We start from the raw sequence: 15,607 nt of genomic DNA, 5'->3' as shown, positions 1-15,607 counted from the left end.
ACATCCTCTACCCACTTCCAAGGGAATCTAGATGAATCTTGGGAATGAAGTGGAAGGAGGCCTTGGGGGAACAGATATTTTAATTTCACTGGATGACAGACTGTGAACAATTGCTGGGGGAGGCTGAACATGAAAACTGAGCACTTATGTAAGGGGAAAAAAGTACATTTTTTTAATCTATTTGGATATAAGCCTTGCTACACAAGCTAGAAAAATCAAGTGTAAGAAGCATAAAACAGGATTTTATAGAGATATGTTGAAGGTGGCTTTGCTGTTTACACTGAAGTATTTCAGAGTCACCCTTTATGTCCAAGGATTTGAACTCCACAAACCACTTATTAGATAAGGAAGGAAATCTCATTTTGTGCAAGAGGGAGGGTGCTGGTTTGAAAGGATCATTCACCTGTGTGTGTGCCAGTGTTTCTCTATTCAAATAAACACTAACTTTTATTACTGTGTCATATTATTGTAATACCTACACTGCCTCTAATACTGCCAAAAGATAAAGGTATTATTTCCACATCAACAGAACTCTCACCACTCTAGAGCTGCTCCACTGTGCTGTGCTGGCACAGCTTGCAACCACTTTTGATCCAGCAAGCACTCAGACAGAACATTATTTTTCTATTGCCCACCAAGACCCAGCCCTTGTTACCTCTTTAGCAGCTAAAGAAAGGATTTTTTTTGTCTTTAACGTGTTTTTTTCACACACACAAAAAAAATGTATTTGTACAATTTTCTAAAAGTTCAACAAACTATCAACTCCCAAAACCATCACCAATTAGTTCTTTTTATCACACATGAAAAAAACTACCAACAGCCTCTCCTAAACATCACTTCCATAATACAAAACCAAAACAATCCTGAACCAGAAAAAACCCTGAGTAGAAAAAAAAATAAAGGAAGGAATACGAACAAATTTTATTCACCACTTAAAATTTTCAGTGGAAGCAATTTTTACTAGCTCTTGAAAGACAAATGAAAAACAATAGCTACTCCAGCACTGAGGCTTTGATCAAATTTACAAACAAATCATTTTCCATATATATGCTGCCAGCAGTTTATGCCACTTAAAACCCACATGCTCCACTTCATAACACTTTTTTTTTTAAAAACTTCTTTTTAATTTTTTTCCCTAACATAAGGTTTTCCCTCAAGTAACAGCCAGCAGTGAACAGCAGCCAGGCAACACACACTACAGAGGTGAGATACCATTTTTGAAATGGTATTTCCAAAATTAGTATGCCTAAAAGGTTGGTGTGTTTTCAAGCTAAGAAAGAAGGAAATCAAAATGAACACCAAGAGAGGGAAAGAGAAACTTGAAAGAGAGAAACTTGAAATTACAGATGGATGATGGATGGGGATGGCTGAATAGTTTTTTCATGAGCTGGGGCATCACTGGGTGGCTTAAAGCCTTGTGGAAGACTGGATTGTTAATTTTGCTGGTGATTGTAATTATTGCTCTGTGTCTCCCTTGTCTGCTTGGATTTTTGAACCCTGCAAAAATCCTTGTCAGCTGTGTTTGTTGCTCAAATACAAAAAGGGGGAAGTGTGGAGGGGCCTGACAGCTGACCTGCAAGCAAAGCTGAGTTAGTAGAAGAAATGATGATTTTCGAGTGCATCCATAGCAAGGAAGAAGACAAGGCCATCAGCATGGAAACAGATTAGAAAAGAGAAATGAAAATTTGTGGAAGCTAGGCAAAGTGCACAAGTAGATGTGTATAGATGCCTTATTGAATTTCTGTAAAACTTTTGCCAATTATATTGAGGCTAATTGCTTTGCACCAATGAATACAATAAGTTATTGTGATGTACTTAATTACTTGAGATCATGCTTTGTTAAGAGTATATAAACTAGAGAACATGCAGAATACAAAATATTTTCTTCTTAGACCTTGATCACATGTGTGTATGTCATGTCCAACCTAACAGAGACAGAGATGCACCTGAAATAACAAACTTTGCATTAGGGATTGTCTGAAAATGTGCACTGCCCCTCCTCTAAGCTGAGCTGGAAGCATGGTGCTGACTTGCCTTGGAATGGATGGATGGTTTATGGAGAGGGGAAGGTAAATTGTTCAAAAACAGCTCAGTGTGGCACTCACTGGGGCACCTCAGACACAATCTCTGCTTTGCCAGCTACAGTGACAAGCAGAAGAATTAGGACTTTTTGTCATGCCATCTGAATGCTTTCACCTAAGCTCCACAGTTTCTCTGAAAAGCTTTGATTTTTTTTGATGAACATTTTAAAAAAAGTCAGTGAAAAATTCCTTGCTGCTTTGCATTACTCTGTCAGCCACCCACCATCGATGCAATATTGTGATAACTTATCCCTGAATGCCTTTACATGGGAATAAAGGCCTTTTGGAGCAAAAATTCAGTTCTTGTAGCCTGATTTTCTGTCTGAAACAAAAAATAATCAGCTGTCTTTTGGCACAGATCCCTATGGCTTGTATGACCCATTGGGAAGAATTTTACAGGTTTTAGATTTGGATGAAATCCTAATTCTTGCAGATTCACTGGTCACTTTGTGCTGTTTAATTCAAGGGTCCAACATCATCAGCTCCAACCAGGTGGGCTCTTTGCCAAGAAAGCAGTGAAGGAGACAATGTGAGACAATGGTCCCTTGAATAATTCTCTTGTTCAAAAAGAGGTTGTTACAACATCACAGCAACGTTGTTCAAGCAAAAGAGCCAAAACCAACTCATCTGACAGCTCCTTCTGTCCTCTCTCAAATGGTTTGTGATTTGGTCACCATCCAAATGACCTCATTCTGATTACAGACTAATATACCATTGATTATGGGTGAGCATTCTGAAAGCAATTAATATTCAGGGAAACATTTTCAAACAGCAAGGGCTTTATGGGTTTAATCCTGAAATAATTATCATCTGCAAACATCTAAAACTACTGAATTATAGTAATTCTGCACTGTTATCCTGACAGGACCTTTTATCAATCCTTACTGTCTCCTTCCCTAAAATATTGTTTATTTAAAAACGTGTTAATAATTATATTTGGGGTTACATCAGGGAATTATTTTCTGAGAAAAATTACCTAAAACTGAAGAAAAATTACCAAGTAATTTTCTGCCAAATCATGCCCTGATGTAACATATTCAGCAATGTCTAATTCATGATTCTATTTCTTCTAATGTTTCAGTTGTTTAGGCAAAGGTCCAAGGCCCAGTTTTCATGCTGGTGGAGAGTGATGACTAAACCTAGAAATATTAACCACAGAAAACACAACTGACAGCAACATTAAGCCTACCAATAACTCATTACACTGCATGTCCTGTAACCACTTGAAGCCTCTCTGTTTATTCATATTTTTCCTTGAAGTTCTCACTGCCAGTGTTTAGAAACAAGAATGATTTACAAAACTCCAGACTGTGACCAACAGCCTAACTATAAATGAGTGCTCCAAATACATCAGTCCAAGGAAATCAGGCCATTTATTCAAGTCATGAAAAAAAAACTTTGTGTTCCAAGAGAAATGGATTGAAAACAATGCTCTGAAGTAGCTCAAGACAAATTTTGTCAAGAATTGGTCCAAACAGCTCTAGTTAAAACATCAAACTTGCTAAGCTGGAAAGAATAAAAGACCTATAACAGAGCAAAACTTATAAAATGCTTTACATAATGTGATGCAATTTTGAAACATCTGCAGACTCATTTTGAGTACAGTAATTGCCATTTCTAGCAAAACAAAAGTTTCAAACAGAGAAAAGAAAAGTAATTGTCTTTTCCAAAATATTCCCAAAATGTAAAGCCTGAAAGTGAAATCATGAAATGCAACTAAATTAAATTTATTTTTAGACACAACATCTGAAAAATTTGTGGTGAGGAATCCTCTCCCAGTGTTTCACCTGAGCACTGAGAATCAGGAGCACCTGGGCTGCAGAGGCAGCATTGCACCAGTGAAACAGAGCACCAGCTGCTCAGCTGAGAGCCACAGCAGATTCTCCCCATGCTGCTCTCTTCCAACTGAGGCTCTGTCTCTCCAAAATCATTAGAATTTGGGAAATTTGCATCATCCCTAAATTGGTATTTATGATTTGGACATCTCAGATCATTGAGGTTGGCCACTCAGTATCAGCTTAAAGAAAATTTCCATGTGAAGAAACTACTTCTAGGATTAGATTCAGGAATCTTGTTCTTGTAGCTTTCTACAATATACAAAAAAAAAAAAAAATCAAAATAATTCCACATCCTTCAAATGAACGACTGAAAATTACCCATGTGAAGAGACAGAGCTGGATGAATGTTTTCTGAAATCTTTTCCTAACTTATTCCTACTCTGGTTTACATCCCCAAATGTCCCTCTGGGACAAGCAAAGACAACATGAGGCATCCATCAGCAAAGGTTTTGGCTCCCTGTTTTGCTTTTGACAGAAGCAACAATAAAAGATTTTTTAATGGGAAAATAAGGAAGAAAGGGAGAGATGAGAGCTGTGTGTGACACCTGCACAGAACCCTGCTCTGAGTCCCTCTCTGCCCACCCAGGGGAGTCACTGCAGCCCATCCTGAGACACGAGAGCACCACAAGGCTCTGTGCAACCCTTCCTGCAGGGCAGATCCAAGAGACAAACCCATCTTTCACCTTCAGCTCCATTTCTGGAAGGGTTGGGACAGATAGGACTTGAAACTCGTGGGGAGTTTTCTGGCACAGCTGAAAAACCAGATTTTTCAGCTCCAGAATTTTTAACCTTAAAAGAAGCCAAAAGCAGAATAAATCAGACAAGCTGTGTGTGGAAAAACAATGTACTGAAAAACCTCTTCCTTAGGGCTACCTTATAAATCCTGGAGCAGCCAAAGGAACTAAAGCATTTCAGAACTCTGTCCCCTTTTGCAGTTTATCTTTGCAGTTCTAAGCAGGCTCACCTGTGCCCAGACACAGTGGTGTGTTTTCATTACAGTAACATGCCCTAATAACTGCCATTTACAGACTCTTTATGCTTCACTTGACAACGTTAATCCTCCTTGAATATGACTTTTGGCATGGAATTTCCTTTGTTCCAAAGGTGGGACACACACAGAGTTATCTCTGTGTTCAGTAACTTATTTAGTGCTGCTGAATTTGGCCTGCACCAATAAAATTAATGATGCTTCACTCCATGCTCACATTGATGTATGACCACCAGGGTCCCTCACCTCTTCCCTTTTATTTGGAAAAACACCCAGCATTCCTTGAATTCTGGGCATTCAGGAACACATTCACTCTACTAAGGATCATTAAAGTAATTAAAAACAGACACACACACAACCATGTTATTTATGTCCTTTGTCAGTGACTCACCAGATTTTCTCATACTAAATTACAAAAAGGCATAACTTTGTGCTTTATTAATTTTTAAACAGATTTCTTTTAAAAAAACCCTGTAATTTTCAACAGTGTGGAAAAACTAACTCCCTCTTCATATTTTAAATGTTGAAATGCCATACTTAGATTCTTTGTTAACCTCTCCCAGTCGTGTTTTCAATTTGATTTTTTTAATTCTTTGGAATTTATTTTCATTTTCCTTTTTGTTAGAATTTTGAAAGTTTAAAAGGGGGTCTTGCCCCACAGTCCTCCAGTTTCCAGCTAGCACCTCCTTTCATCAATTCCAGCTGAGGTCAAAGCCAGTCCACTCCTCTGTCTTTAGAGACTGTAAAAAAGTGACCCTAAAATACTAAATACTTTTACTAAATACTATTTTTTTTCCTTAAGATCCAAAATGTGTTTAATTAAATGTAAGAGATGGTTTTGTTGATTTAAATATGCCATTTTCTCACTAAGTCAGTAACTACTAAAGGTCAAACCCAGCAGCTGTTACTTCTTCACAACAATCTCTTTATTCCCTTTGACATCACCTTTTTCTGAAACTGGAGTCTGAGAAAATGGAAAGTCTGTAAATTAGGAAACAAAATAATTATCTGTCTGTGGTACAAGGCAATAACCCAAGGCCCACACAGCTAGTAATGAAGCACTCAGCACAGAAGTTGGCTGAATCATTATCTCACCCAAATAATGCTCTAATGGTGTTATTTACTAGACCTTTAAGAAACTAAAGAAAAAATAAAGGTCTCCAAATGACTGGTGTTACATAAATAGGAATTCAGATTTCAGAACTAGAATCCCAAGGTGTGATCTACGGCTGAGGTTCTCTGCAGCCCAAAACACAACAATCACATCAAGTTCTCTGAATCCCAGTGAAATTCACAATCTCCACTAAGGTGAATCAACAATACCCTTGGGCTGCTGTTCCTTCACAGGTTCAAAGTTACACAGCTGATTAAATGGGTTTTTTTTTTTAATTCTGCTCAGTAAAAAGGACCAAATTAATGCAAAAACAAGAACATCTTTTGTGATTACATTCATGTCATTTTAATGGGCTGGGGTTTTCAGCCTGCTCTGCACAGCTATTTGGGAAGCTCATTTCATAATTAGCAGACTCAACAACTTCTGACTCTCAGAGAAGGATATGATAATGCAAGAAGAAAAAGATCTGGAGGATGGTCATCTGTTTAATGTTCAGATAATTAAGTGTACAAATGAGTATCTGCTTGATTTATTCTTTCTTTTGAACACTTTAAGTAAATTATGGTTAGCATAGACCAGTTCTGACAGTTAAAAATATATTTCCTTTCAGAAAATATGAGGAAATTTTTCCAGTGCTGGAGTTCTGAATAAAACAGATTTTGGAGAAGAAGGTATTGAGGTACAAACCTCCCCAGAGCAGAAAATGTAACTGGGGTCTTTTTAAACTTTAATATATTGCTGTTCTTTTTGCTTCTTATAGTTCTTTTTCTGTATATGTAGAAAAAAAATTATGGTCTAGCCATGAAATCAATAGTCTGATTGACATTGTTTCCAGCAAGTTCCTTTTTAATCTCACATTCTTACTTTTCTACAAGATGTGGGCTTGGAAAAGACAGAAGCCTACTCCCTTTTCTTCTGTCAGTCAACCTGCAGTTCAGAAATGCCAAAAACTGGGAGAGTTCTCCAAAGTGACTTAGAGGGCAAACTACAAAAGGACATTTTGTCTGCAGCAAGGTTTTCCCCTGACTTCTTCCTTTCCTTGAGCTAAGCAAACCAGATTATGGGGATTTACAAACACTCCCACTCTTCCATGACCATGGTGCTGCTCCTCAGCACCACCTCCAAGCATCTGCCACAGATCCTGGAGGACATTTCCTCCTGTTATTCAATCTTCCTGTGGAAGGCAACCATCTGTGAAACATTCTCCTGGCCACCTGCTGCCCCAGCCAGCTGTTCTGGGGCATCTGCATTCTGTTCTGTCATCTGCCACCTGTGACAGCAGCTAAAAGCCAAAAACACTCAAGCAAGAGGGAAAGCAACTGGCAGGAAGCCAGGTGGATTAAAGCTCCAGCACAAAAGCTGACAAAACCCCACCTGTGTGTGAAAGATGGAGTAGCAAAGAGAAAAGCACTGCCTTTCAGTGAGCAGGAGGGCCCAAAAGGGCTCAGCAGCTTTCTTTGCCCTCTAGCTTTGCTAGAACCAGTTTAGTAACTTGTCACCACGGCTCCAGGGAATGGGGAAACTTGCTGCAGCCTTCTTGCCTGCCAGGAGCTCTGCTGGGACTGGCATCAGGAAGGTAGTGGGATAATTCTGCATGTCTCATGGACATTGGGAAGTCCTGAAATAAGGCTAAAATGGGATATAAATGGTACTACTCCAGTGCTGGCACAGCATGCACGGGCAAATTTTGTCTCCTTAGAGGGCATTCAATGAGAAGGTGAAACACTGATGGATGCAATGGCCCTGATTCATCAAGAATCATTCATCAAAATGATAAGAGAAAACCCAGCCATTCAAACAGGGTGTAAGATCCTCTCATTCTCAATAGCAGAATTCATGGAACAAATCTGCAACAGATCCAAGCAAAGAACAGACTGAAACTATCCTGACTGACAACAGCTGAAGGTATGTCCCAAAAATGGAAATTCTCTCTGTTCTGTCCACCTTTGGCAGTTACTGCCCTATAATTTTTAAATAAAATCTTCAGATAAACTTATCAGTGCCTGATGAAAAGAAATTAACAATTTGCTATCATTAATATTAAAAAAAGTGATGAGATGGTACACCATGGTTGGGTAGCTGCTTATCTCTGACCTGCAGGGAAATTGAGTCAATTTGAAGTCATTAACATCTTATTCTAAATAGTATTTGTCATTAAAATAAGTGATAGTGTCCACAGTCACCACCTTTTCTAGCAATTTCTAAATTTACAATAGTATTGTAAAAACATGGAAGCTCAAATCAGCTCTGAAACAACTTCAGCAGTTTTCTATATTGCATTAGCCCTTTTTTTCCCCAAGTTTTATTTTGGGCAGGTACACTGTGCACATTGTTGTATTATTTATCAGTATTTGTATTGTAATGCCACTCATTAAAATTAAAATAAACAAAAAACTTGTTATTATAGGGAGGTTTTTTACCAATCCTTGCTTCTTGATAGCTAATTTGTTAATGAAACAGAACATGGCACTTGAGAATAAAATGTAACCTAATCACATTTCTTAAAAGAAGTTATCTGAGTGTACATGCACACATGTGCTCCCCACATTATTAAATCACTGAACTTTTAAAAGTCTCTTTAGAAATAAGTGGAAGAAAAACTCAGCTTTCCTTTTTTATTTTAATAATGACTGAAATTCAATTTGTGAAGGAAATACTTTGTTAATTATTTAAGACTTTATTAATAAAAGCCACAAAATTACTGGTAAACTTTGTGAGTAGAATTTATGGGTTGGGAAACTGTCTTTTAAAATCCAGGAGTAAGAATATGAGTAATTGCATAAATTGGAATGTTAGGTAGAAAACAGTTTACTACTGAAGAACAGGGTGAGCAGAGTAAACAAAAAATCCCAAAGTGCAGATAGTGAATACAAGCACCAAATGTTAAGAGATGTTTGCCACGTTTAAATTCTCAGTTTAGCTTGAAACATATGAACTAAACACCTAAATAAAAGAGGGACCCAGCATGGACAGGGCTACTACCAGCTGAAAGGCAGAGAATACAGGGAGCCTTGAGAAATAACCTGCCTGATGTGGATGTAGTTACCCTATAAAGCTGTGTATAAAATCAATTTATTTTGCCACTTTACATTGCACTGCTCCAGATAAACACATATTCGTGACAGAATAACTGCTCTGTATGACCCAAAGTTATAATATTAGACAGTTTGGGCAAAATTTGGGGAAAAATAGGGATCTGCACTGGGAAGTAAAGAGGAAGAAGACTGCAGAAAATAATTTTTCTTCTGAGAAGAAGAGAGGAGTTACAGAAAACACAGGCAAACTAATGATGTTCCCCTGTCCACTGAACCCTAGATATAATTTCCAATTTTATAGGAAAGCCACCAGCTCTGAGGGCATATTTAAAACTCCAGACTGGATATTTCATGTACAGTATGAATAAGTTTGATATTAGTAGAAATTGTCTCAGGCATATTTCAGGCACTGTTGAAAAATGGCTGGCTAAATGTGGTTCCTCTTTATTTGAAAGACATGCTCATTAAGCACATTATCCTACCCATTTCAGTAAAACAAACACATTAATAATTCTGGTTTATCCCCACTAACACTTCCAGAGACCATGCAGGTATGAAAGTATTATTTATGCTCTTCCCAACCCCACACTTCATCAACCAAATTAATCCATTTCAAATTGTTTTCTTTGCTTTGCAGGGAGGAAAGCTTTGGTTTAAGGGATCTGAACCAGTTGAACTGTAAATGAAAGCTCAGTTCATCCATCATTATCAAGATGGGGGGGGGAAAAAAAAGAAAACATACAAAAGTTTGATTTTCAGATCACAGGGCAGATGTTGAGCCATCAAAAGCCACATTCTTCTCAGAGAGCCTTGAGGTAACAGCAAAGCAAACAGAATAATTCAATAATACAATAAGAGGAGCCCTTATGTTGGAGGCAGGTGGTGAATGGCAGTTTCTGCCAGGCCTGGTGCATCTCCACAAGCATGAAAAGGAAATTCTACCATCACAAGTCAGGCTGATTTAAAAATGATTAAAACATACATTTTGACATGCCTGACAATTCTGACAACTTCAGGAGAGGTCAGGGGAATCACAAAAGCAGCTAGCCTCCTTTGAAAGTGAACCAATGCTTGCAAATTCTGGGAAAGGCTAATTTTGGTTCAAACAAAGAAAATGCTGAACATCCAAATGGCAGAACTTCCCCCTCTTCCTCCTGCCCAGGGCCAGGATGAAGGCAGAGATAAGTGAGTCTTTTATACAAGTTACCCAGATGAAAGGGAAGGAGCAAAACTCAGTTTTTCTGTTGATTTTAAACCAAAGGAGGATTAATCACCAATGGAATCAGGGATAAATTTCACTTTGACAGAAAATAACTGTAATGGCAAATGGTCTTACCAGTAAAGCTGATGGGCTACTTGGATGCTCTGCAGAGAACGACTCAGCAGGAGTTTCACCAGAGGGCTTTCAAGACTCCACTCAAACTTGAGCACCTTAACAGAAAAAATTATAATAAAAATCAATTTCGTGCTGGCTTTGGTGTCTTTCCTTTATAACAGAAAGCACCCAGTGCTTAGTTTGAACAAAGCAATCAGAAAATGGAGAGTTTGCTCTGGCAATGCAATGAGCAGAGAAGCTTCAGCTCCCAAGCATCTACCACCTCCTGTAAGACAGACAGACACCACCCTAGGTCTGTGGTAATTTCCATATAAATATGCAGCTTGTCTCCCTCCACTTAAAACTATCGCTGCTATATTTAATTTTTTATGTGATTATCTGGTTTGGAAAATAAAAGATTAAAAATTAAAAAAAAAAAAATTAAAATAAAAATTTTAGAACAGAAGCTGAGGAAGGTGAAAGGTCACAGCAGTTTGTGAATGCTGTAAAGCTGTGAAGGTTCTGCTGCCTCTCAGAAGGGGATGACATGAATATATTCATAAATGCACAGAGGGATATCTGTCTAGATAAGCAGATATCACAAACACAGAAAGAACCCCTGAGAAGCTCTGCAGTGTGGACAGTGGGTCATCCATATGCACAGTGTCACCAAGTGAGGGGGTAAAGCTTCCAGAAGCTCCTGCTCAGCCCCAGCCCAGCACCTCCTCAATCACCAAGGGCTTTGGAAGCAGTGATGCCACAACTTGCAAAACATTCATTTCCAGTGCACTGCAATGCACATCTCTAGAGACAAGTGCACACCAAATGTCCACTTCACTCTGTGTTGAGAGTGGTTTGCTCAGTATATGTGGTATTAAAATCCAGTGATTAAAAACTCAGACACTAAAAATTTTGTAGCAGCAGTATTTCCTTCCTTGACTGCTGTGAATTGTTCACAGGGGTCTCAGGACGAGGGAAGAGATGAGAACCTGGACTCCATGTTCAGAAGGCTTGGATTATTATTTTATGATAGATATTATGTTAAAACTATACTAAAAGAATAGAAGAAAGGATTTCAGCAGAAGGCTGGCTAAGAATAGAAAAGGAATGAATAACAAAGGTTTGTCTGTGACCCAGACAGTCTGGACAGCTGGGCTGGGATTGGCAATTAATGAGAAACAACCAGATGAGACCAATCCTAGACCCACCTGTTGCATTCCACAGCAGCAGATAAGAATTGTTTACAGTTTGTTCTTGAGGCCTCTCAGCTTCTCAGGAGGAAAAAATCCTAAGGAAAGGATTTTTCATAAAACATGTTGGTGACATGCAATGAAGCCCTGACACCTGAGCAGTATTTCTCCTGTTCAGATGCACTTTTTACTTTCCTTTGTTACGTGAAAATTCCTTCCTGTGCTATCTACAAAAGCCCAATCAGAATGCCAAAACAATTCCATGCTCCTAAGTTGGAACAGACTCTCCCTCAGCCCTGTTTTTAACCACTCACTGCATCAGTTGGCAGGACTTATTTGCTCCCCTTACAATGCCTTAACCAACCTGAAAGCATCAAAAATATTTAATGAAGTTATTGATCTGGACTGAAGGCTTCCTTGGCTATCAATTTCCTCCTTACCTGAACCAGCTGTGGGAGATATTCCAACAATTCATCATTTGACACATTTTCTATTTGTTGGACTGCTGCCCTGCGAATATCTTGATCTGGAAAACTAGAGAAAAAACAAATAGGTGTCATTAAGAGCTACCAGACCACTGCAAACCTCCTGAGCTCTCACTGATATAAAATGTTAGAAAAACTGATTTTCTCTCAAAATGGAACAGGAAAAAAAAAAATCAGTTAATTTGCTTTATTGTAACAAGAAACACACCACAGATGACTTAATTGGATTGACTGTTAGAGTGTCACACAGGGAAAAAAAAGCCAAAAAGCTGATCTTCAAATAACTTTTTGAATTTGAAATAGCACTTATTGTAATTTCCCAAAATATAAAGCAAATTACAGATCTCTTGCTGCTCTTTCTTACCTGAAATAGGAAATTTCTGAGCCATGTGAACTTTCAACAGTCACTTGAAGACTTCATTTGTTCTGAGCAACAATAAAAAAGTTTTAAATTTCCCATACAAAAAGGATTCATCTCAGATAATTTATTCCCAAATCAGCTCTTCTGTTTTCAGTTGTAACACAATCAAAAATACTTTTTAGAAAAAAGGAATTTTGAAATTGAAAACATAGGCTGGGTATTTTTAGGATTTTATTATGTCAAATTTGGTAAAAAAACTTAACACCTTCCTGAGAAAGGCTCCAAGTCAGTGAAACAGACACTTCTGATGAGAAAATGTTTGAGAACCCAGCACAAGCCATATTCTCAACTAATTCTGGCTGCAACCAGGGTGGCTGTAGCCTGGTATGGATTTTGGGATGGAGCTCTCATCATGAAAATGATGAAAGAGGAAAACACAGTGTGGCAGCAGTGATAATGCAGAAAAAGAAGGCTGGAGAATATAGATGGTAAAAACATTTTCCTTTGGAAGAGAATGAAATTTTGATGTAGCCTGACTTGATCAAAACTGACTCTTAACAGAACATTTTCTCTCTTCTAAGAGGAAGGATAGAAAGCATACAGTGTCTCTTTTGAAATTTGAAAGCCAAAAGAGAATCTTTTAAGGACTTATTTTGCAAATGTAAAAGTAATTTCTACCTTTTCACGTTTTGCAATTGTGACAATAATTATTAAAGTTTGGGCTCAAGGATCTCAGAGGTCTTTTCCAACCTCCATGATTCTAGGATTTTGTACACAGAGAATTTCACATACAGAGAAGTTGCCTGGATTGGCTGAAATTTGGCTGATTTGCTGTTCTGCTTTATCAAGGAAAGGAACAGATGTGCTCCTCAATGTGTGCCTGCTATGTGGTGTCACCCTTTTTTGTGTACCAGTACCTGCCTGCTGGCCATTGCCACCCCAAAAAATATTTTCTGTCTTCTCCTGAAGCAAACTGGAAATGCTCCTGGAGACCTTGCAGTTACCAGGGGTGCAAGAAGGGTCAGAAATGTCTTCAAACAGTGAAGTGGGCATTGCCTGGAAGAGCTGGTGGGCTTTGATCCAGTTCCCTGAGGGTGAGCACCTGCCCCACAACAAGCAGAGAATCCCTACCCTGTGAACTCACATGGCCTTTAGGAGAGATCTCTGATTTGGCAGTCTAGGCACAAAAAAAAAGGAAAAATATGATGACTAAAGGACAAGGGTTATCCTGTCAATCCACCCTGAGGAAAGTCCTTTGAAATCAGACCCTTCATGCACAGCAGGACATGTCACAGGCCAGCAGTGTCACTGCTTCAAGAGCTCAGCACAGAACCACTCTGCTCTGCCCACCTTCCCACCCAGCACCTCTTGCCAATAATAGAGAAATAAAACCTGAAGTGAAACAGAGGAGGCAGGGCCACATTTGCAGCAAGGACTGCTTGTTGCTGTTGAGATCAAAAGAGAAGGAATTGTAAAGCTTGGTGCTCAGCGCTATAATGGCACCTGCTGCTTGACTCTTGAGCTCCACAGTTCAATAAAACCAGCTGAGGCAGAACAGAATGTACACTTTGATCAGAGAATTAACTGGAGGCCTTCTAATAAAAATGGGGATGTTTTGATTAAGGAAAAAAAAAAACAGGTGGAAATTTGGACTTGAAAAAATTGGTTTTCAATCATTTACACTTCTCAGCCATTTACACTTCTCAACCATTTACACAACCATGTCAACCTGTAACACTTTCCAGCATCCTTTAGCAGTGTGACTCTGGTCTGGTTTTACTATTTTGTCTGTCTGTTATGGCACATATTTAATGATGTTTCTAGTAGGGTTTGTAATTCTTTGTATAATGCCAAGAGGGCCTCGACGGGGAGAGGAGGAATGCAGCATAAATAAATGATCATCCTGGGCCCAAATTAGATCTTTGCAAGGCTTATTTTTATAACTTATTTATTCCAGGCAACCTATTAGGAATGAGAAGTTGATACTTTAATATTCACACAGCTATTTAGAACAAAACATATTTGAAGGAGGCCTATATATTAAACAGAATAATCCCTTCCATATCATCCTATTTTCTAATTATGCAATGGCTCCAAAGGGTTGTGTGCCAAGCATGTGCAGATGATATGGAAATGAGTTTTTCCCTTCCCCTTCTTGCCTAGTTCAACAGGCTACTGAGCAGTGAAATGCACTCCACACAGGCACAAGGCCAGGCACAAAATTGTTATTCCTTAGTTACAGCTTGTCCTTACCAGCAGCCAAGATCTGAACTCAAGCAATGCTATGAGGACAGAAACTCCTGGGTTTTTTTTCCAGCTAGACAAAGAACAAGAAAATTATTTTAATCCTAAAATTTCCAGAAAATTCAGCAGCTATCATTTGATTTATTTAGAATTGATTTGGTGTCATTCAAAGCCAGAAGCAGTGCCAGGTGTGATTGGGCAATGACAGGCACTGTGGTGAAATACCTGTTCCAGGAAACATGGCTCCTGTCATTCTTCTTCAATGAGATTTTGGTAATTTCTTGGTTTTGGTGACTGAACTGTTTCCTTCAGCTTGTAAATCTTGAGGTCAGCCTGAGGTTTAGCTTAGTTTTTGAACAGAATGGACAATCAGCCTGTTTTTTTAACTACCTGACAATTTGTTAATCCCCAGATGCAATATCCTTTGCTTTTTTTGAATTTCAGTATTGTTCAGGGCCACAGATACAATACTGAATTTGTATTTAAATATTGTACACAGTCACAATATTTAATTCTATTTGTTTTCCCCCTTACATTTGTATTTGAGCAAACATTTCACAGCCTCAGAAACATTGGGGTTACAGCAAACTCTAATGAACTCCTCTAGTATTACATGGTGCTGTGCTGTTCTCACTTGCACCAGTTTATTTGCTAGAAGCCAATAAAAGGGGATGGTTTAGAAGCAAATCTGAGTGAAAAAAAATCCTTTCACATGCCTGGAAACTGTGCCATCTTGCAGTCTGGTGCTTCATTAGGGCTGGAAGGGGTTTTTTTCAGTGAATAATCTTGAAAATGTTTGAGTTGCATCAAATCTGATTTTAGTAATCCATAAATTAGTCTTGATTAGAGGACAAAATTAATTGATTTTTTGACTCTAACTCAATGCAAGAGACATCACTTCAGGCCTAAGAAAAAGAGCTTTATAGTTTGGATATTAGAGGAGAGCTGATTTCCAT

At 38.5% G+C, this 15,607-nt stretch overlaps 1 protein-coding gene across 2 annotated transcripts in view; it reads right to left on the bottom strand.

Annotated features, from left to right (window-relative positions):
- The window catches only part of PIK3C2G (phosphatidylinositol-4-phosphate 3-kinase catalytic subunit type 2 gamma), a 206,320-nt gene that overhangs the window by 99,686 nt on the left and 91,027 nt on the right, over positions 1–15,607 (bottom strand). For both annotated transcript variants that reach the window (XM_018919832.3, XM_030238643.2), the window contains 2 exons: positions 12,002–12,095; positions 10,393–10,487 (listed from right to left, as the gene is read on the bottom strand). In XM_018919832.3, coding sequence (XP_018775377.2) covers positions 10,393–10,487; positions 12,002–12,095 — 189 coding nt within the window. The remainder of the gene's footprint in view (positions 1–10,392; positions 10,488–12,001; positions 12,096–15,607) is intronic.

Source organism: Serinus canaria, chromosome 1A (genome assembly GCF_022539315.1).
Source record: "Serinus canaria isolate serCan28SL12 chromosome 1A, serCan2020, whole genome shotgun sequence".
Lineage (NCBI taxonomy): Eukaryota > Metazoa > Chordata > Aves > Passeriformes > Fringillidae > Serinus > Serinus canaria.
Note: the sequence above shows the minus strand (reverse complement) of the source record. Positions and strands in the feature narration are given on the sequence as shown.